Source organism: Prosopis cineraria, unplaced genomic scaffold (assembly GCF_029017545.1).
Source record: "Prosopis cineraria cultivar Desert tree isolate PC_DT_omini unplaced genomic scaffold, ASM2901754v1 PC4, whole genome shotgun sequence".
Classification (NCBI taxonomy): Eukaryota; Viridiplantae; Streptophyta; class Magnoliopsida; order Fabales; family Fabaceae; genus Prosopis; species Prosopis cineraria.
The window spans coordinates 34,745,486-34,766,591 of record NW_026555335.1 but is presented as its reverse complement, the minus strand read 5'-3'; the positions used below and the strand labels follow the sequence as shown (position 1 = coordinate 34,766,591).

The window sequence follows — 21,106 nt, the reverse complement described above, 5'->3', positions numbered from 1 at the left end:
ATTTTATATTTTAGGACATCAAACTTTTCTTAAAAGTATCTTATAATTTATAATATTATATATTTAAATATGAAACTTTCATTAATGACTCTTTGTACGTTCACCCTTCATATCTAGATGCAAAAAGAGGAGCTTATCTCTCTCTCTCTCTCTCTCTCTCTCTTTGTGAGGGGATGTAACCTGCTATGAATATATATCAATATAAGTGTGTATTATCTACCATTATCTCCAATTATCTCATGTTTATCCTAATATATTTTTAAATTAGGTTTTTTGCCAAATTTTTTAATTAGGTTGAAATTGTAAATCTATGTTGTTGGAAAAATTAAAACTAAACTAAAACAATACATTTCTAGAACTCTACTCTCGAATTGAATGAATATTCATCATTTCTGGTTAATTGGTTTCTGACAAAAAATTCAATAGGCTTTAAATAGCCAAAATAAACAACCAGATGCAACTGGGCCAAAACAAAACAAGACACTACAACATTATTGGTGTCCAGACTGGTACACAAGCCCTATTAGCATGCAGGCCTAAATAAAGAATATATATACACATTATACAGTTTAACTTTCAATACTCCCCCTCAAGTTAGACCTGAAGAGGTTAAAGGTGCCTAACTTGCTAAGCATCTGTTAATGTGTTTTTCAACCAAGAGCTTTGGTTAAAATGTTTGCTTGATGTTCTCCAGTCATGACATGTTTTAAATTGATTAGTCCATTCTATAGTTTTTCTCATACAAAGTAGCAATCGATCTCAATATGCTTTGTTCTTTCATGATAAATAGGGTTTAAAGCAATTTGAATTGTAGCTTTACTATCAAAATGAATGCACACAAGTGTTAAGTCATAAACATGCAAATCTTTAAGCAAACCAGTGAGCCATACAACTTCGAACACAACACTACCCATAGCCTAGTATTTTGCCTCACCAGATGATCTTGAAACTGTAGTTTGCTTTTTAGATTTCTAGGAAATAATAGCCCTACCTAATTTAACTAAGTATCCTGTAACTAATTTATGAGATTCTGGGCATGAGGCCTAATCTGAATCACAAAATCCTTTCAGTACCATGTTTCCTGAGGAAGGAAACAAAAGACCTCTACCAGGATCCTTTTTAAGATATTTTATAATATTTAATGCTACCTTGAGATGTGATTTTCTTGGATTGCTCATGAACTGACTCAAGAGCTGGATTTTCTAGCTTATATCAAGCCTATTATTGGTTAAATATAGTAGTTTTTCAATTAGGCATCTGTATCTGGTGGGACCATTTAATAGATCATCTTTCTCCTCCTTTTTAGATTCATTATAGAGTTTCAAACTAGGATTTATAAGAACATTTCTTGATTTTAAGGCTCCTAAAATAGTATCAACTATCAAGTCTAAAGTACATTTCCTTTGATTGAGTACTAATCCTTTATTTGACTTAGCAACCTCAATACCAAGAAAATATTTTAATAGACCTAAGTCCTTCATTTTAAAATTGGTGTGCATGAATTCCTTAGTTTTCTTTATTCCTTTTTGGCTGTTTCTAGTGATTACAAGATCGTCAACATAGGCCAAAATAATAATAAACTCATCTTTATTTTGCTTAGTAAATAATGAATAATTATATTTACTTTGAACAAAACCTCTAGAAATCAAAGCTTCACACAATTTTATGTTCCATTGCCTAGCTACCTATTTTAAGCCATAAAGAAATTTAGTCAATTTACAAACCCTTTTCTCCCCCTGTTTGCTAAATCCTAATGGGATTTTCATATAGATTTCTTCATCTAAGTCTCCTTGAAGAAAAGCATTATCAACATCTATTTGAACTATATCCTAATTATGATGTGCCGCAAGGGTTAAGACTGAACAAACAGTTGTCATTTTGACAACTGGAGAAAAGGTTTTAGTATAATCTATTCATTCCTTTTGACTAAAACCTTTAGCCACTAACTTGGCTTTTAACTTATTTAGGGTCCTATCAGCATTATATTTCTTTTTGAAAACCCACTTAGTTTCTTTTCGAGGGTTAAATTTGCTATTTCTCATGTTTTGTTATTTTTCAAAGCACTTATCTCATCTTGCATTGCCTTAATCCATCTCTGATATTTGATTGCTTCCTTAAAAGTATCAAGTTCACTAATGTCATCTGTTAAAGCTATGAATTCCTTATATGGTTCAGAAATATTTGCATAACTAACACTATGTTGCATAGGATACTGAACTTTTTTATTTCCTTTCTTGTCTATTTTATTGATAAAATCTATATTTGAACATTCATAATCTCTAAGCCAACTGGGAACTTTTCTTTCTCTAACAAGTCTGTGATTATCTAAGTTATCATTAATTTCACTACCTAAATCAGTATCATTATTAGGCATGCTGTTATTGTTATCAAATTTAATCAGGGGTTCATTATTTGGATGTAAGACATAATCAGATGAAATAATAGGATTAGGAATATCATCAAATATAAAGGGATCTTGTGAATGTACCTGTTCCTGTTAATTGTCAGTGCATGATTGTTTTGAAAAAGGGAATTCATTTTTAAGGAAAACAACATCATGGTTAACAAATATATCATCATTCTCAATATTTAAAGAATGTATCCCTTTTGATTGTTTAGATATCCTAAGAAAACACATTTAATATATCTAGCTTGAAATTTCTCTAACCTCCCAAGGATTTTAGCATATGCTAAGCAACCAAAAAATTTTATATTTGAAATGTCAGGCTGCTTCTTATATAATATTTTAAAAGATGTCTTATAATCCAGCACTTTTGAAGGGATTCTAAATAATATAAGCAGCACTTCTAACAGCATCCCCCCAAAACTGAATTGACATATGGGCATGAAATATTAAACTATGAGAGACCTCTAATATATGTTGATGTTTTCTTTCTACAACCTCATTTTGCTGTGGAGTACGAATACAAGAGGTTTCGTGAATAATTCCATTTTTAACAAAATATGCAGAGGTATCACGATTTACAAATTCTATCCCACTATCAGTTCAAATTCATTTAATCTTGGTAGAGAATTGATTTGTTATAAGACAAACAAATTATTTTAGATAATAGAATGTCTCATGTTTATTATGCATAAAATAGATCCAAGTAGTTTGAGAAAAATCATCGACTTTAGTAAGGAAAAACTTGTAACCTTAACGAGTAGAGTGTTTATAAGGACCCCAAACATTGATGTAAAGCAAATCAAATCAAAAAGAAGTTTTTATTTGGCTAGAAGGAAATGACAAGTGAGTTTGTTTTGCTTTAAAGCAAATGTCACAACTAGAGGAATTAATAGAAGACAATTTGTCTTGCAAAGGAATAACATGTGTAAGAATAGAATATGAGGAATGCCCAAATCTTAAATGCGAAATATTATTATTAGAAACAGTGTTCCTGGTATGAATACTAGATAATGAACTAGAACCCTTATCAACCAAATATAGACTATACTTAACTTTACCAATCATCTTGGTTCTGCCACTGGAGAGATCTTGTAACAAACATATATCAAGGAAAAAGGAAACGACATAATATTGGTCTTTTATTAACTGAGAGTTGGATATCAATCATAAGAGATTCCAAGTGCACATAGAACATTTTTGAAAACAATACTATCAAATATTCTAACACTACTAATATGTGTAATAGTGAGTTTATTAGCATTTAGAATTTTTATTTTAAGTGGTTGTCTATTATAGTCATGATATGTGTCAAAATAAGACAATTTACTCACAATGTGGCAAGAAGCTACTGAATCTAATAACCAGTGTGGTTGTGAATTAAGTATAAAAATGTAAGAAATTAAATAGAATTCCAAACTTGAGGGTTTATTTGAATCATTGGTATCTACTCCCCCTACTGGCAGTGACTTAGTTAAGAGAAATTGAATTTCTTTCTTTAAATTGTCAATTATCTTCTCATAATCCTTCAAGGATAAGAGTTGGCGATCGAACAAAGGCTCTTCTTGAGGTTTGCATGAGTTATGTGAACTGAAACTTTCAACTTGATTCACTCGACTAAGTAGGCTCCCTCATCCTTTTCCTCCTTGAAAGTTGGTAGGGAATTCGATGATGTGGAAGCAATTGTCCCTTGTGTAGCCCTTTCGATAGCAATAAGAGCACTCATTAGATGAGTTGCTCCTGCCTCTGCTCCTTCCAAACCTTTCACAACCCCTTGTAGTTATAGAAGTAGAATAGTTAGATGTTGGAAGCGAAGATGTGATAGACTGTTGTGCTTCCTCTTAAGACCATCAAGTACGCTTGATTGACTAATGGTAAGGGTTTCATAAGTAAAATTTGGTTTCTAGTAGATTGGTAGGAATCTTTAAGGCCTATGAAAAACTAGAACAGCTTTTGCTGTTGAATGTTCTTCATGTATTCAATCGAAGAAGGACATTTGCATGTGGGCAGTGGAATAATGGTGGAAATTCTTCCCATAATCCTTTTAGTTTTGTAAAATAACTTAAGACACTCGTACCTCCTTGAGTAATTGTGTTGATGAATCGATATAGACTATAGATTTTAGTTCTATCAGTTACATCAAATCACTCAAGAAGATCATTCCAGACATCTTGAGCATTTTTGGAGAAGGTTATACTAGCTGCTATTTCCTTAAAGACTGAAATGATTAACCAAGATAGCATGACAACATTGCACCGATCCCATTGGCCTTGAAGAAGCACATTCTGTGATTCTTTCTTGTAAGACCAATTGATAAGTCTGATCTTATTCTTTGCTCTAAGAGTCATTCTGATGGCATGACTACAAACGGTGTAATTAGTATGATCGATAAGCGGCTAAGGAACTAAGGTTGAGGCTTGGGTGTCTAAGGGATGAAGATAAAAGGGGTAGTTCATGTCGATGGTGGAAGCAAAGGATCGTGTGTAGTCAAAGTCTCCCATGATGAAACTTAAGAGAAAAGTCGAAGTAAGGATCGATGATTTTGGTAGAGATGAATGGTTATGCCAAATGCGATGATGGAGATGCAGAGTGACGATGCGGCAAAAAAGGGGACGAAGAATCAAGAATGGGGAGAAATTAGGTTCATGGTTACGAAGCGAAATTGGATTGGGTCGATAAACCGATCTTACTCTGGTACCATGTTGGAAAAAACAAAACTGAACTAAAACAATGCATTTTTGGAACTTTGCTCTCAAATTGAATGAATATTCATCATTTTTGGTCAATCAATTTCTAACAAAAAATCCAGTAGGCTTTAAATAGCCAAAATAAACAACCAAATGCAACTAGGCCAAAATAAAAACAAGACACTACAACATTACTAGTATCCAGACTGGTACGTAAGCCCTATTGGCACGCAGGCCCAAATAAAGAATACACACACATTATACACTTTAACTTTCAACATGTGTCTATAGATAGAGGTTATTTTTACAAAAGAATTTTTCCTATTGTTTCCATTTCATTTCCCTCCCTTTACTATAGTTTTATTATTCATTGCATCTATGTTATTCTACATTTTCTATTTTTAATAACGTAACATATATTTTTTGGCCAATACATTTTTGTTATTTGTTGTATGAGAAAACAAAATGAATATGCGTACACCAAACAATAAAAATTAGTAACTGAGGTAAAAAAATAGTATAACTAGTAATTATGTTCTAAATAAAACCATATTTGGGTAAAAATTTAAAATATTATAATTTCAAACTGTAGGGAATAAAATATCAAAATATTATAAATCACTCTCAACATTTCATCAAAATTAAAAGAAAATCTTAAATATCATTATTTTTGTTAAAAAATTTAATAAACTTATAATTTTACCCTATTAAACACACACACACACACACACACACACACACACATATTCTAAATTATTAAAATATATATTTTAAAAATAATATAATATTTAATAAATTTTCCAACATTTAATATAAATAAATGAATAAAAATAAAAAAATTATGAAAATTAAATACACACACTCTAACTTATCAATATATATTTTTTAAAAATAAAATAATCTAATATTTAATAGCATTTAATAGAAATAAATGAATAAAAATAAACAAAAATTATAAAATATATAATTAATAGAACCAAAATAAATTGTATTGTATAGGACCAGTCTGACTGTCTGAGTATATGGTTTGTCTTGGGTTAGGGTCATAAAATCAGAACCATCTATATTTTAATTTAGATAATTCAAATGCAACATAGCACCTCTACATGACACATGTCACATGATAGGCTCCTCTTTTAAACTTTTCATACCCAACAGCACAGTTTGGTTGGAAGGTAGGTTGGTAGCACCCGGTGGCCCGATGTGAAAGAATAACCCAAAATGAGTTAATTTTTATATCTTATTTAGAAACTAGTCCAATATTAAAAATATTAAATGATAAATTTATTTTTCACATAAACCCGTTCATTGATGATAATTTTATGTAATATTTTTACAAATTTACTATAATATTATTACGATTTATTTATTCATTTTAATTTTAATTGGGGATACAAATGTTCCTTTTCAATATAGTTTTCCTAAACAAAAGAGTGATAACATTTTATTTTTAATATATTTAAAAATTTTAATAATTATTAATTGGGGAAATGACATTAAAGCATCAAAAGATTGAATTAAATTTAAATAGAGACTAAAATATTTGAAAATTCAAGATAAAGACAAAAAAAATCCTTTAGTAAATTGGTTTAAAAATTTAGTACTTACGTTCCATGATTTGCTGACAACAAGAATTCAGTCACTGACAAATGAAATTCACTAATTTATAAAGAAAAAAATTATGAAATATGTCAAAATTTCCCACTATTTGCTACTCATATATCCTTTGTTGCAAAAAAAAAAAAAACGTTGATTCGTAAATGAAAATGATTTTTCAAGTAATGTTGCATTTAATAAATTTTTTTACAAATTAAAAAATATTACATATAAATTTTTATTTTGAGGATTGCAAATTATGGAATGAAAGTAACAAAAATTTTAATCAATTCATTGAAAAATATTTAATCTTTATTTTAGATTTCCAAGTATTTTAATTTTTATTTAAGTTTAATTCAACCTTTTGATTGTTTAACCTCATTCTCCCTAGAAATTTTTTTAGAAATATTAATTTTAATATTTGGTGCCTGCATCCCCATCTTTCATTTTCAAGAGAATGAGTGAACAGTTGTTAATCGCCAATTTCTTTATGCTCACCAATACAATATAACCACACTTCAACACGTGGCATGTATCCGTGTGTATGCCACTATGGCTACGTTTTTGCCTGCTTTACTAATTTTTCCTCATTAGTCCTTTTCATATTGTAAATATTTTTCATTTCTCATATTCCAAATTCATCAATTCGTTATTGGAAAATATTAAACTATTAGATTAGATCAAATTATTGATTAATCGATTATTCATGTATATTAGACTATATTAGACTTATTTTCTATTATATAATTTTTGTGGTGCACACTTTAGACGTTGATTGAATTAAAAGCTGGTGATAAAACAATTACCTGATAGTGTCTTACATGGAATCCTCTGTCTAGTAAAAAGTAAAATGTGTTGATACATGAATTAAATAATTCAGACGGAATGTTAATAAAATTTCAAAAGAAGGAATTTATAATAATTAGATCCCTTATGAATTTTTTTAAAAAGTAAGTTATAAATATTGATTCACACAATTACAAACAAGAATCCCAACCAAAAACTGTGAGCTATATTAAAAATTTAAATATTTCATTTGTAATTAAAATTCTTAATTTTTTTAATTATTTAAATGAATATTGACAAGTTATTATTTTAAAAAAAAATTATCGGACACATAACTATAATCGATTCTCTTTTTTAAAAAATTTACTGTCACTATTAAAGGGCTAAAATCGCAAAAATTTGGACAAGTTTATGTGTCACATAAAATTAAATTAGGTCTTGCCGACTTTTGATACTTCTTTTGTTAAAAAATATAAGGCATTTTTAATCAAATCTCACCTCTTAATAAAGTAATTACCTACTTTTAAACTAACTCTATCTTTCCATATTTATCATTATTAAACACTCTATAATAAATATAAAGTGATTATCAATAGGAGCACTTTTAAAATTGATAAATTAAAGTCGTATGAACTTTTAATTGAGAATATATGAACTTTATATTGTGCATAGTGAACATTGTGTTGTGTATTGTTTGCTTACTTGTGTATTTTGTCAAACTTAGCCTACTGATAAAGTAGAATCTTATGGACTTTTAATTGAGAACAAATGAACTTTATATTGTGCATAATAAATATTGTATCATGCATTATTTGCCTAACTTCAATATTTTGTTAAGCCTGATATAATGATAAATTAGAATCACATGAATTTTCAGGTGAAAATATATCACAAACTTTTTTTTTCTTACAACTGTCTTTAACTAGCCGTCCTCCCAGGAGGCTACGAATAAGGAGGATAAAGTCTTTTAAGATAAGAAGATTTATCATTGTTCAAAATATGGGAGGGCTGGACACAGTCGTAAGACATGCATGAATCCTAACGCAGCATGAGAAGTGGTTACATTGAATTTTTTTAGTGTACACAAGCAACTATAATTATGTATATAAAAGCATTTTCAAATAATAATTTTTGGGTAAGTGGGAATCACAAATATTTTTTGTTTGTATATGTAGAAGTAACTATTAGATATTTTGAATATAGTAGCTAACTTTTTGTATATATCAGACTTAAAATATTGTGTCAAACTTTATGTGGATACTTGTTTTAGTACCTAGGCTAATACCAGCATGAGATTATTCATATATGATGTAATTATTCTTCTTAATATTGAAAATACATAGACTTTCTGTTGAGCATGTGTGGACATCATTTTGTGCACAATGAATGTTGTGTCGTGCGTGGTTTGCCTAACATCATTTTTTATAGTCTAAGCTAGTGAAATATTGAAAATGTATGATTTTTTTATTCAGCACACGTGAACATCGTATTATACATAGTGGATATTGTGTCGTGCATGGTCTACCTAGTCATTTTTGCTAAAACCAAAGCTAGTAAAATACTTGAAATACATGAAAACTTTTTATTGAAATGCGTGGACATTGTCTTGTGTATAGTAAATGTTATATCGTACATAATCTATTTTGTTGTTTTAAGAGTTTATGCAAGTTCTAAATTCAAATCAAATAAAGAACAAAATTATATTTTTAATCTTAAAAAAATTGACAATAAGAACCCTAAGGCCTGAAAAGTAATATCAGATTCATTTAAACTTAAATTATAATTTTTAAAGCATTTAATGCCATTTTCTTTTTTTTTTTTTGTTTTTTAGGGTTCGGGAACAAAGGAAAAGGAAGGAGAATTAAAAAAAAAAAAAAAACGGAAAAAGCTAAACGGAGTAACTCTCTGGTCGGATCTTCTCGACATCCTCCAGTGGGCAACAACATTGCTTTGGAAGCTTTGGACTCTGAAGTCAGAACTCTGAGCTTCACTGGTTCGTCGAAAAGTGACCTATTATCTATCATCGTCTGCATCAGAAAATATATAATTTCCTCTCGTTCCGAAAAGATTTCAGCTGCAGTGTTAATTTCAAGAAATTATGGCTGGATGTTGCAGCTTCACTGCTTCGCGTGACCGGTGCTACCGCTACTCCTTCTCCAACGCCGGCCTCAAATCGGCCACGGCCGATCTCGGCGACGGTACTATCATGCATTGCTGGGTCCCTGGAACGCACAAGGAGTCCAAGCCTACTCTGCTTCTCATCCACGGAATCGGAGCCAACGCAATGTGGCAATGGAACGACTTCATTTCTCCACTAATCCGTCGCTTCAATGTTTATGTCCCAGACTTAGTTTTCTTCGGCGACTCCTGCACGACCCGACCCGATAGGTCTGAATCGTTCCAAGCTAGGTGCGTGATGAGCCTCATGGAGGCTTACGGTGTGAGGAAACTGAACGTGGTCGGCGTAAGTTACGGTGGCTTTGTGGCCTATAGCATGGCGGCACAATTTCCAGAAAAGGTGGAAAAGGTGGTGCTTTGTTGTGCTGGAGTGACCTTGGAAGAGAAAGATATGGATGAAGGGATGTTTCAGGTAAAAAGTGTGGAAGAGGCTGTGAGTATTTTGCTGCCACAGACTCCGGAGAATATGAAGAAACTGATTCAGCTGACGTTTGTGAAACCTATGAAAGTTCTGCCTTCTTGCTTTCTAAATGATTACATTGATGTAAGTGATGCTGATTCCACTCATTAAGCCTGATTGTCCCCTCTATGGTTGCTTTGCTATACTTGTATTTCTTATTTTTGGTCCTTTGATGAGGGTTGCTTCAATTGTGTCATAGACTGGTTCCAATTGTTCGAGACTTTGGATAATTATTACATCCAAGATGAACTACAAAGGAGGAGGATAGCCTATAGGACTTCGTGTTACTTCATAGATTGATCTGGTTGGAATATGATCAATTTTGATTTGCCCCCAACATTATATATTTACTTTCTTCTGTTTAAGTGAAATAACATGTAGTGGCAATTTGGCGCCTGGCAGATTAGTGAGTCCGTGAAGCTTTGATTCTTATATTATTTTGAAGAAACCCTCGGTACTTATGGTCTTGATTCATATGGTTGCCGAGAAATAGAAGCATTAACACGCTAAAAACTACCACATATATTTTCCCTTCTCTCTTCGTAACAGCACTCTTCTATAATGCTCTACAGTAATGTTTTGAGACGCTCTTGGTGATGTTAGGTTTCACCAGATAGTGTGGAAAATTTTATCTGGTTTTATAGCATGTAATAGCAGGACGACAAGTCGTCTAGAGGGATCTTTTATGGAGTACTCTAAAGTAGATATTGAAAATGTCAAGTTGTCTGTTGTGATGCCAGGAATGACATTGTTCTTTCATTTAAAAAAAAAAAAAAACATAAATGGAGGAATCATGGAAGATGAAGACATGAGGAATGATGAAGAAATGGAGCTTATCTCTGCCGTGCCATATAATTGTTATCGGACAAAACCCTGTCTTGCATGTCCTTAATCACCTGATTATTTAGGAAATGCTTGGTTAATAGTCACTAGTTGCATTATCTGATTAGTTTTTCGACATTTATATGCTTTTCTGTTTTTCCCATTTTCTTTTTAAACTGAAGAATGAATGTAATCTGTGATTGCTTGTATATAGTGTATCCAGTCATGTAAAGATTACAATCATGACATTGTTTTACGACCAAGACTTGTCTGCTGGCAGGTGATGTGCACAGAAAACCGCCAAGAGAGAAAAGAACTAATCTATGCATTGCACAAGGGCAGAAAACTATCTGATCTTCCTAAGATTACTCAGGTTCCGTTTTGGCTCCTGGCTTTATCTGAATTGCTTCCTCCGCATTTTTTAAGTCTTGCTCTTGCCCTGTATCATCTTAAAAGACATTTAACTTTCTGCTTCTGCAGCCTGCATATATTATCTGGGGAGAAAAGGACTTGGTATTCCCAATTGAATTAGCACACAGACTGAAACGGTAATTTGAAGCCATCTGAGTATTCCCTATTAATCACAATATCTTGTATAGACTAATTTTTCTTGAATTCAGGCTCACGATTATGTGGAAGTTATTAGTTTTCACACAAACAAACCAGTTCCTTCTTGGTTACCCTGATGTTGTAGGAATTAGGAAGAATACCAAATGAAATAATCTTCATCCACCTATCTACATAACATCGGAAATTGCCTTTTGTATTTCCACTCACCTTTCTGCTTAATAAACGGATTACATTGTTCTTTTTTCTACATATTCTTGCTTCTTCTTGGTTATCCACAAATAAGGCTGCTTGTTGTTGCTGTGTAGGCATCTAGGAGATAATGCACAACTATTTGTCATTAAGAACGCAGGACATGCTCTCAATATAGAGAAGCCCAAGGAGCTGTATAAGTATTTAAAATCCATTCTAATCGAGTCCTCGGTTCCAACAAAGCAAGAAAACCACATTAATGGTCACACGGAGTACTAGAAATAGAAAGTTCAGAGATCAGAAATGCGGAGACGGGCATTGTAGATGTGATTGTTTATCTATTTCTTTACACCGATGATGAGCCATGAGGGTATTTGTTTTGGGGAAAGCTTGAATTGTAACCATTCTTAAGGAAACAGGTAACCAATCATATTTTAGAATGTAAATTGAGATATGTATGTGTGAGATATGTAACATGTTACGTCTACATATTTTAGCTTCAATTGTTGAGTAGAAGTGTGTACGTGTGATATATGTAACTGGTTTGTTTTCCAGTTGAAACTTATCTATTTATTTGCATAAGTACCTGCATCATCAATATATACGAGTATGGGAGAATGGCATATAGGTTTCAGAAGATAAATTTAATAACAGGTAGGTCCCAAAAAGTTTTGTTTGACTATGAGTTGTAAATATTAGTTTAAAGGGATGATGTAATTTTTAGTCTATCAAATTTGTCTCGTATATTAATTTAACCTGTCAAGTTTAGTTTTTATTGATTCAATTCTGTACGTTTACTTTAATTATCAGTTTGATCTTTATTGTTTAAAACAAGGTTACATTGTTAAAATCTGTTGAATGGATAATAGAATATTGATTGTAGCCATATACATTAGTGAAAAAAGGATAATTCTTTAGGTAGGAAAAAACAGAATTTGAAATTTTAAAAAACAAGAGAACAAAATACAGTAAAATGAATTATATTAATAAAAATTAAATTAATTTGAAGTTTAATTTGTTCTCAAAAAAATACTCAAATAGATTGAATGTATCATATTATTGTAGTCTGTCTAATTAAAATGTTACAAGTAATTTAAATAAAATTTTGTATGACATTTTTTTAATTGATTTTATTCTTATAACAAAATACAAATTTAACTTCTTGCTCTTTCTACCATCATTAATATTAAATTCAATTTATATTTAACATAACTTAAATGTTATGTCTTTATTGAATAGATTACAACTGACGCAATGCATCGGTCTACCTAAGAATTTCTCTTTATTTTCATTTAGCTACATATACATGCTAAGTCATCATCATGTTTAATAACTAGATTATTTTAAAAATTAATTTGTAGTTTGAAACTTAAAGAACTCATATAATAGTTCAAGAAAACATAAGAGATGAAATTAATAAAAATTAAACTTGAGAGATCAAATTGATAAATTAGGCAAACTTAAGGGATTAAAAATTTTATTATCTCTAGTTTAAACAGTTGCAATTGCAAATATAAGAATTTTAATTACAAATTAATAAAAATGGCTTATAAAAAATTAAATCAGTATTTATAATTATCCGAAAAAATTTAGTTGTCATTGAATACTTTTTGATATTTGCATCCACAATCTCAATTATATGGAAAAGGAAGAAGGCAAGAGGAGGAAAGGAAACAAAGGAAAGGATGCAGGAAGACTGGTGATGGATTGCGGACAGAGGTAGAGAGAGGTAAGGTTGGAGGTAGAGAGAAGTTAGAGAACACATGGTCTAGAAAAAGAGACAAGGGATTAAGAAAGGATGAGTGTGAAGATGAGAGAGAGAATGAGCCTAGTCCATTTTAAATTTTGAAATTTAAACAAAACAAAATAAAATGAAAAAGAATAAGTTTTTATTTTAAAATTTTGAAACTTGAAGGAATTGAAAGAATAGAGGGAAATAAAAAAAAATGAATCAACTTTTTCTTTATTCATTAAAGTGACAATAGATTTCTTAGATATATTGATAAGCGTGTAACTTATTTTTAGTTTGGTTTTTGATCGATTAGGTTTAAAGATGAATTAAGTTTGAGTTTTTTTTTAAATATTTTTCACAATCAAAATGTATGCACGCATTTTAACTAATAATTTTTAACTATTAATTAGTTTTAATGAAAAAAAAATTCTTGAAAATAAAACATATTTTTAACAATTATTTAGTACATTTAACTATTAAAAACTGATATGTTACTTTTAAAACACTTGATTATAAAATTTAAAAATAATCATAAATAATTATAGATAATATTTAACTAATTGCAACATATTTTGACTAATGACTTACCCATAATTAAATTTTAAAAAAATTAAAACAAACTTATAAAAAAGGTAAAGGGGCAAAAATACTCACAAAATAGTCAACGATGGATTCCCAATATTCTAAAGTGACGAAAAGAACAAAAATATCCATAATATTATATGGATAGGTGCAAAAGTAATTAAACCATTAATTTTGACTTAATATTGTTAACTTTGACCGTTAAATGTTAACTGTGCATGCCACGTGTCAGTCTTTGCTGACGTGGACTAAAAAAAGGGCAAAAATACTCATAAAGTCATCAGTCAGGAACAAAAATACCCATAACATTATCAGAATTGGTTCAAAAGTGACCAATACATTTAATCCCTTAAATGTTGACTGTCTAATTGACACTTAAGCAGAAGTTAATTATTTTTTGCTGATGTAGATAAAAAATATTCCAAAATAAATTTTTATGAATGTTGTTTGATCATTATATGATACCTATAATGTTACTTTAATAGGTGCAATATTGACTAATTTATTAAAATCAATGCCATATAATTTCTTTCCATCACCACGTATCTCGCCCCTTTCTTTTCTCCCTATCCACTCATTTTTTTTGTTTGTAAAACTTGAGATTTAATATAGTGAGATAGGTTGTTCAAAATCAAAGATCAAGACTGAGCACATCTAACTTAAGAACATTGTTACAACCTTAAGCAATTGCATTCACCATATATTTGAAATTTTCAAATGATTTTCGCCACTATTGTAAAAAAAACAAGTAATTTAATTTGATATTTAGTTAAAATGATATTTTCTCATATGATATTCATATAATAACCGATTAACTTGTAAAAAATTTTATTTAGGAATATTTTTTGTCTACATTAGTGAAAAAAATAGTTAATTTTTGTTTAGGTGTCAATTAAATGGTCAACATTTAAGGAATTAGATGTATTGGTCACTTTTGCACCAATTCTGGTAATGTTATGGGTATTTTTGCTCTTGGCCGATAACTTTGTTGGTATTTTTATCCCCTTTTTTAGTCCACGTCAGTAAAGATTGACATGTGGCATGTACAGTCAGTATTTAACGATCAAAATTAATATTATTAAGTCAAAATTAATAGTTTGGTTACTTTTATGCCCATCCATATAACGTTATAGGTATTTTTGCCCCTTTTTTAGTCCACGTCAATAAAGATTGACACGTGGCATGCACAGTCAGTATTTAACGGTTAAAATTAACAGTGTTAAGTTAAAGTTAATGGTTTGATTACTTTTACACCCATACATATAATGTTATATATTTTTGCCCTTTTCATCACTTTAAGATACTGGGTGCCTGTCATTAACTATTTTGTGAATATTTTTACCCTTTTACCCTTATAAAAATATATAAAATAGTTATGAAGTCTTGATTCAGTTTGGTTCAAATTTTTAAGAGATAAAAATTTGAATCAAACCAAACCTATCGATTTCTTTTAACAAAAAACCTAAACTAAATCTCATTTATAATTGGTTTCAATTGATTTATGTTGATTCGGTTGGATGTAACTGGCTTTGAAGTTTAACTAGATGAGTTAATTTCCTAGAAAGGGAAGGATGCAGATGCGCTCCCTTGGCAAGGTCAAAACATAACTAATAATCAAAATGGAAGTAAATTGGCATATGAAAGAAAGGAGTGGATTAATTGTTCTAGTTAGTTCCCCCAATTTTTTTTTTAATGTGGACTCTTCATTCCTTTTAATTCAATTTTTTTTTAAAAAAAAGAAGACGATAAGCAATCAGGTCTCCGACATTTTCTAATGCAAAGTAATAGTCGAACTTGAATCGGGCATAGGCTTATATGACTATGGAGCAAATTTGTCTTGCCAAATTTCTCGCGAGGATAAAAGTGTCTTAAAAAATAATTCTATAGAATTACTATGGATTCCACGCTTATAGCTACAAAATTCAAGGGTGAACGGTGGATATATTTTAAGGGGATCAATGAATTTAAATTAAATTTCAACTAATTGTAAAATATTAAATTTTAAAAATTTACAAGTTTAACTATCAATTTTTTAATTTTATTGTAATAAATTTACAATTATTTTAAAAATTTTAATCAAAAAAATAAATTTATTTATTTTTCAATCATGTTAACAGGAAAAATAATTTATTTTTTAAATTTTAACAGACTTGATCAGAATGCTAATGCCAAATTCATTTTCCAAGCATTAGTTTACACTTTTCTTTTGAGAAAAAAAAAAGAATCATTTTCTAGAGTAGCTTACCTCCAAATTTCAATAATCAAGTCAAAAGAGTTTAGAAGTTCAAACTTGAAACAGGCAAAGACCAAATAACAAACAAGGAAGAAACACAGTAGCGATCAGATTTTTTTTTTTTTTTTTTTTTAAGAATCACTAACTGGAGAGGCATGTTTGCAATGTCCAAGCCTACATTACAGAGATTAACCACGTGCATATTTATCTTTATTCTCTTCTTTTTCTCTTTGGCTTCATTTTTTACAGATAAAAAAGGCATTACGGGGTTCCCCCTCCACAGTCTCAGTAATGACCTGCCAATTGCTAATTAAATTCAGACAAACACCCCCTTGAGCGTCATTACTAGGCAACAAACAACCCCTGCCAAAATCCAACTCCAAACACCACCTGCAAATGCAAATTTATTCCCATTATCATCAAAAATATAATCGTCTTTTAAAAAATAGCACATAGATAGACATATTCAATATAAATATAATTTGTCATAATTTAAAAGATAATGAAACTTTTAATTCTTCAAATATCAATTATCAATTTGGTTCATTAAGTTTAACTTAATTATCAATTTTGTTATTATTGTTTAAAAAGAAATAACATTGTTAAATTTTACTAATATAAATAATAAAATATTGATCATAGCCATATAGATTAACAAATAAAAGTATAATTATTTAAATAAAGAAAAAAACTAACAAATTTTAAAAAGTAAAAAAAAAACAAAATGTAAAGTAAAATTTTACAGATTGGAGTAAAATTTAAAAGACTATTTCACCATAAAAATTAAAAGACTAACATGATAATTAAAAAAAAATAACGAATAAAATAATAAAGATCGAATTATACCTAAGATAAGACTTAAAGTTTTATTATAAATCCCTAATCCCACATAAAAAAGATTAAAAAAAACGATTCCATTAGTGGTTAAACCACGTTCAAGCATCCGATTCTCATCCTATAGCACTTTCCATATGCGAGAATCAGGAAAGGTAAAGAAGATTGAAAAACACACCATAGCAAGGAAGACAGAGAAAAACTTACGGGTCGAAAAAGGAGCAGAATCGGAGCCCCAAATGAAATCCGGATTCTGACTTCGATTCGAGCAATCTAAGCTGGTGTTGAACCCGCCTTTACAAACACACACAAACGAATTACCGGGTAAACCATACCCGCAAATCCCCCCACTCATCTCGCAACTGTTACACTTGCTACTCACAACGCTGTTATCCAAATTCCCATACGAATACTTCACGGCAACACCGTACTCCCACCGGGTCGGGTCAGTCGGGTTATCCCCCAGTGACATCACCGAAGAATAAGCCTGGCACTTAAGTGACCTCAAGTTCAACTCTCCTTTATCGTCAAGGTTCGCCGGCGAGTACACACAACAAGTATTGGTCGGACCGAAGAGAGGAAGACCAAGGGACACGACGGAAGGACAAGAGTACAACGCAGCACAAAGGTGGTCGTACGAGAGGTCGCAGATGGGCGTGGATTTGACGGTGAGGGAAGACGTGGGTGGTTCGCAGGATAGGAGGATGAAGGTGGAAGAACCGATCTGGAACGGTGTGGTCCAGTCAAGGCCGAAATTGGTGGGTGAGGTTTGCATGAAGGTGCATGTGGACATGCACGGTGGTGCGATGGTTAAGGTGGAGGTGGTGTAGGATATGGAGGTGATAGGGTACGAGCCGGATTGAGTAGTGAGGTAGAGCTGGTCGCCGCCGGTGGTGTTGGGTGCGCATGTTATGTACGGATGGAACAGAGGAGAGCCGCAGCCAGGGCCGGTGCCGAATGGGTACTTTACCGGCGTGGACCCGCAAGTGTCACGGCAGGAGACGGCGCCACCGGTGGCTATCGTTGGCGATGATAAGAAAAGGAGGAAGAGTTTGATGAGGGGGATCGAAGAAGGAGGTGTCATTTGGCGGTGTGTTTTATTGGAGACTTGGTGGGGTTTTTGGTTTTAATAATGTTTTTAATTAGCTACTACTCTCTTATATGGGAGGCATCTACGGACACTTGACGCTTCTTTAGTAAATAATAATATAACCTCAAGGCTAAAGGGGTGACATTCTAAATAGACATGGAGGAAAAGAAATTGAAAAAACAAGTGAGAAAATTAAAATTGGCGAATAAAGATTTTTATGTAGTTGATCAGAATTGAGGTTGTAACTAAGAAAGACTTCCAAGTTAATAAAGACGTCAAATGGAAGAGAAAAGAGAAGGTTAGGGTGGGAGAAGCTCACAAATATAATCTGACTTGCAAGTTACTTGGAACCACCAAAATTATAGAGTACAACAATAGGTTGGATCTAGCAGAAGGATGGGATTAGTTATCTACAATATCATAAATCAATGCTTGAATACTTATTAAAAGAAGTGTCTGCATTTATATCTAACCATGTTTCAAATAAAATTATCTTTTGAGAAATGTTGATCAAACATAGCAAGTCTATGTAATGGAACTAAACTAAGAATCACAAGCCTTGGTAAGTTAATTATCAAAGCAAACATCTGAACAAAAGGTTCTAATTCATGGAACGAACATAAATCCATCAAAAAGTAGATTGTCATTTTAAATAAAAAGAAGACAATTTTTTATTAGTCTATTATTTGCCATGATGATAAACAAGAGTCAAGATCAATCATTAGATTTTGTGAGATTGTATTTGACAAAGCTAATTTTTACACATGGTCAACTTTATGTTGCTCTTTCTAAAGTTAAAGGAGTTGACAAACTAAAAGTACTCTTGAATGATGATAGTTACAACAAAGGAAATGCAACTGCAAATGTGGTATATTCTATTTCATAATTTGACATGAAGGTTTGTTGTTGTATGTTTCTTAACATGTACTATTTAGTAGTTATTATTTGACCGTGGCTAGTTCCTTACCTTAATTATTTTTTATCTTGCTTAAATTAAGAATTTGCTAAATTTGATAGCTCGCAATTCTAATTATTGTAGGAGTAGGTATTTTATCATAAGCTTACGTTACATTAATCAGTTTTTGTACTACTTCTCATGCATTGCATGGGGGAAGTAAACGTTAGTTACCTTTAATAGAAGGAAACGTGTTAGCAATAAAAAAACAAAATTACATAGCAATGAAGTTTTTTTTTTTATTCCTTCATTTAGTGTCTTGAGAAATTTGAAGGTATTACCACCTCCTACCTGAACTAATCCAAACCATCGTTATGTGGGATCATGATTATCAATTCTAGCCTCATAAATATCTCGAGAATACATTCGAGACATTTACTTAACACAAATGTATAGTTCAATACTCTAACTCAAGACCCAAGCTGAGCTAACTCAACTTTGACTAGTTGAACCAAGTGTTTAGAGTGAAGTTATGTTTTTTCTCTAAACCACAATATAATATATCAATACCTAATTAGCATTCTAAAAAAATGGAGAATTAATTTTTATAGGTGCTTATAATTTCCCTTGATTTTATTTTTTGAAAAGTTAGTTGTTCATTAATAATTTTAACATTTAAGGATTGATATATTTAATTGATCAAATTATAAAGGCTTGATTAAAATAAAATAAATTATAGGGACCGAATTTAAAATTGAGAAAAACTATAAAGACCTGGAGTTTTATTGTCCCAAAAAAATTAGGTAAAATCTTAATATGTAAAAAGTGCATATTTTTTCAATTATATCCTCTATATGTACTTTAATAATGATAATTGAAATTTCAATGTATATTTTTTCAAAAAACGTAATAAATAAGGTATAGATATAGTAAAAAAAATAATTATAAAACCCACTTAATGTTTTATATTTTGGACAAATTAGAGCTTCTAGAAGGCCCTATATAGTGAGTAAACTATATTATCCTATTTGTTGTAAGTTACTTCCTCTAATTCAAAATATAAGTAGTTGTTTTGAAAATATATATACCGATCAAGTCCTCATTCTCTTAAAAAGTATATATTGTTTTTTCTTTTTACCTTCAGCTCAAATTATCAATTTCCAAAAATGAGAGATACATTTATACTAAAATTTAAGTTTAATAAATACAACAGATAAAATGAAAGTTTTTTTTACATATATTTGGTTGTTTATATTTTGAACTAAGATTAACTAAAAAAAATTCTTATATTTTTTCCTGAAGGAAGCACTATCTATTGTTTCCTTATTCCTCAGGCAAAAAAAAAAAAAAAAAACAACATCATTTGCAAAATTTAATGAAATATTTGTAATAAATTTTAGGGTTAAGGTCTAATTTTGTTTATGTATCTATTTTTTAAAAAATGCTAGGTACCTTATACTCTTAAGTGGAGCAATTTTATCTTTGAATTATTTTTTTTCAAGGAGCAAAAAATCTTTTTGTTAATTAATTGTTAATTTTTTTATTTTTTGCAGACATGACATGTGTGTGGGACCCACACATAGTGACATGTAATACTTTGATCATGTCATTTAATATCAATTTTTTCCTGAACTCTTTTTTTAAGAGTGCTGAGCATCCTAACATTTTTTCTAAAAGCGCTGAACATCCTAAAATCTTGTTAAAATAAAATTTAACAAATATTATTAAAATATTAAGTATTTAATATTTAATAATTTAAATATCATTATTTAAAACATTACGCTACCTAATTTAATATTTTTTATTTTTTGCAATTTTATTTCAAAAATAAAAGTAATGAACCTCTAAATTAATGAAGAGATTTTTTTCTTTTTATTTCTCTATTTTTTCTTGTTGAGTAACTTTTTTTACAGCACATTAATATAATAAGTGATGTCTTTGAAATAAATATTTTTGTTGACATATTGTTGGTCATGATTTGTTATGTTTCTAATTTTACTCCTAATACTGTAATTTATAGAAAGTATTAAATTTAGGTAGTGTAATAT

The 21,106-nt window shown here is 30.5% G+C and overlaps 2 protein-coding genes across 2 annotated transcripts; one reads left to right on the top strand and one right to left on the bottom strand.

Moving 5' to 3' along the window:
* The first annotated feature begins 9,358 nt into the window (after positions 1 to 9,358).
* LOC129309353 (uncharacterized) lies at positions 9,359 to 12,290 on the top strand. The gene is made up of 4 exons (XM_054950916.1): positions 9,359 to 10,195; positions 11,214 to 11,306; positions 11,414 to 11,481; positions 11,809 to 12,290. Exons 1-4 carry the CDS (start codon positions 9,572 to 9,574, stop codon positions 11,969 to 11,971), a joined length of 948 nt encoding a protein of 315 aa, XP_054806891.1. The 5' UTR covers positions 9,359 to 9,571; the 3' UTR covers positions 11,972 to 12,290.
* Positions 12,291 to 16,260: 3,970 nt separating this feature from the next.
* Positions 16,261 to 18,184, bottom strand: LOC129309963 (wall-associated receptor kinase-like 20). Its single transcript, XM_054951757.1, has 2 exons — positions 17,281 to 18,184; positions 16,261 to 16,629 (listed from the first exon to the last, which is right to left on the bottom strand). Exons 1-2 carry the CDS (start codon positions 18,155 to 18,157, stop codon positions 16,556 to 16,558), a joined length of 951 nt encoding a protein of 316 aa, XP_054807732.1. The 5' UTR covers positions 18,158 to 18,184; the 3' UTR covers positions 16,261 to 16,555.
* Between the last annotated feature and the right edge of the window lie 2,922 nt (positions 18,185 to 21,106).

What these genes read in the sequence shown, in the direction of transcription:
- LOC129309353 (XM_054950916.1), top strand. Translation starts at nt 9,572, where the DNA reads ATGGCTGGATGTTGCAGCTTCACTGCTTCGCGTGACCGGTGCTACCGC. An exon ending in TTCTAAATGATTACATTGAT is followed by an intron (nt 10,196 to 11,213) that starts GTAAGTGATGCT and finishes GTCTGCTGGCAG; the next exon opens with GTGATGTGCACAGAAAACCG. An exon ending in ATCTTCCTAAGATTACTCAG is followed by an intron (nt 11,307 to 11,413) that starts GTTCCGTTTTGG and finishes CTGCTTCTGCAG; the next exon opens with CCTGCATATATTATCTGGGG.
- LOC129309963 (XM_054951757.1), bottom strand. Translation starts at nt 18,157, where the DNA reads ATGACACCTCCTTCTTCGATCCCCCTCATCAAACTCTTCCTCCTTTTC. An exon ending in TTCTGCTCCTTTTTCGACCC is followed by an intron (nt 16,630 to 17,280) that starts GTAAGTTTTTCT and finishes TTGCATTTGCAG; the next exon opens with GTGGTGTTTGGAGTTGGATT.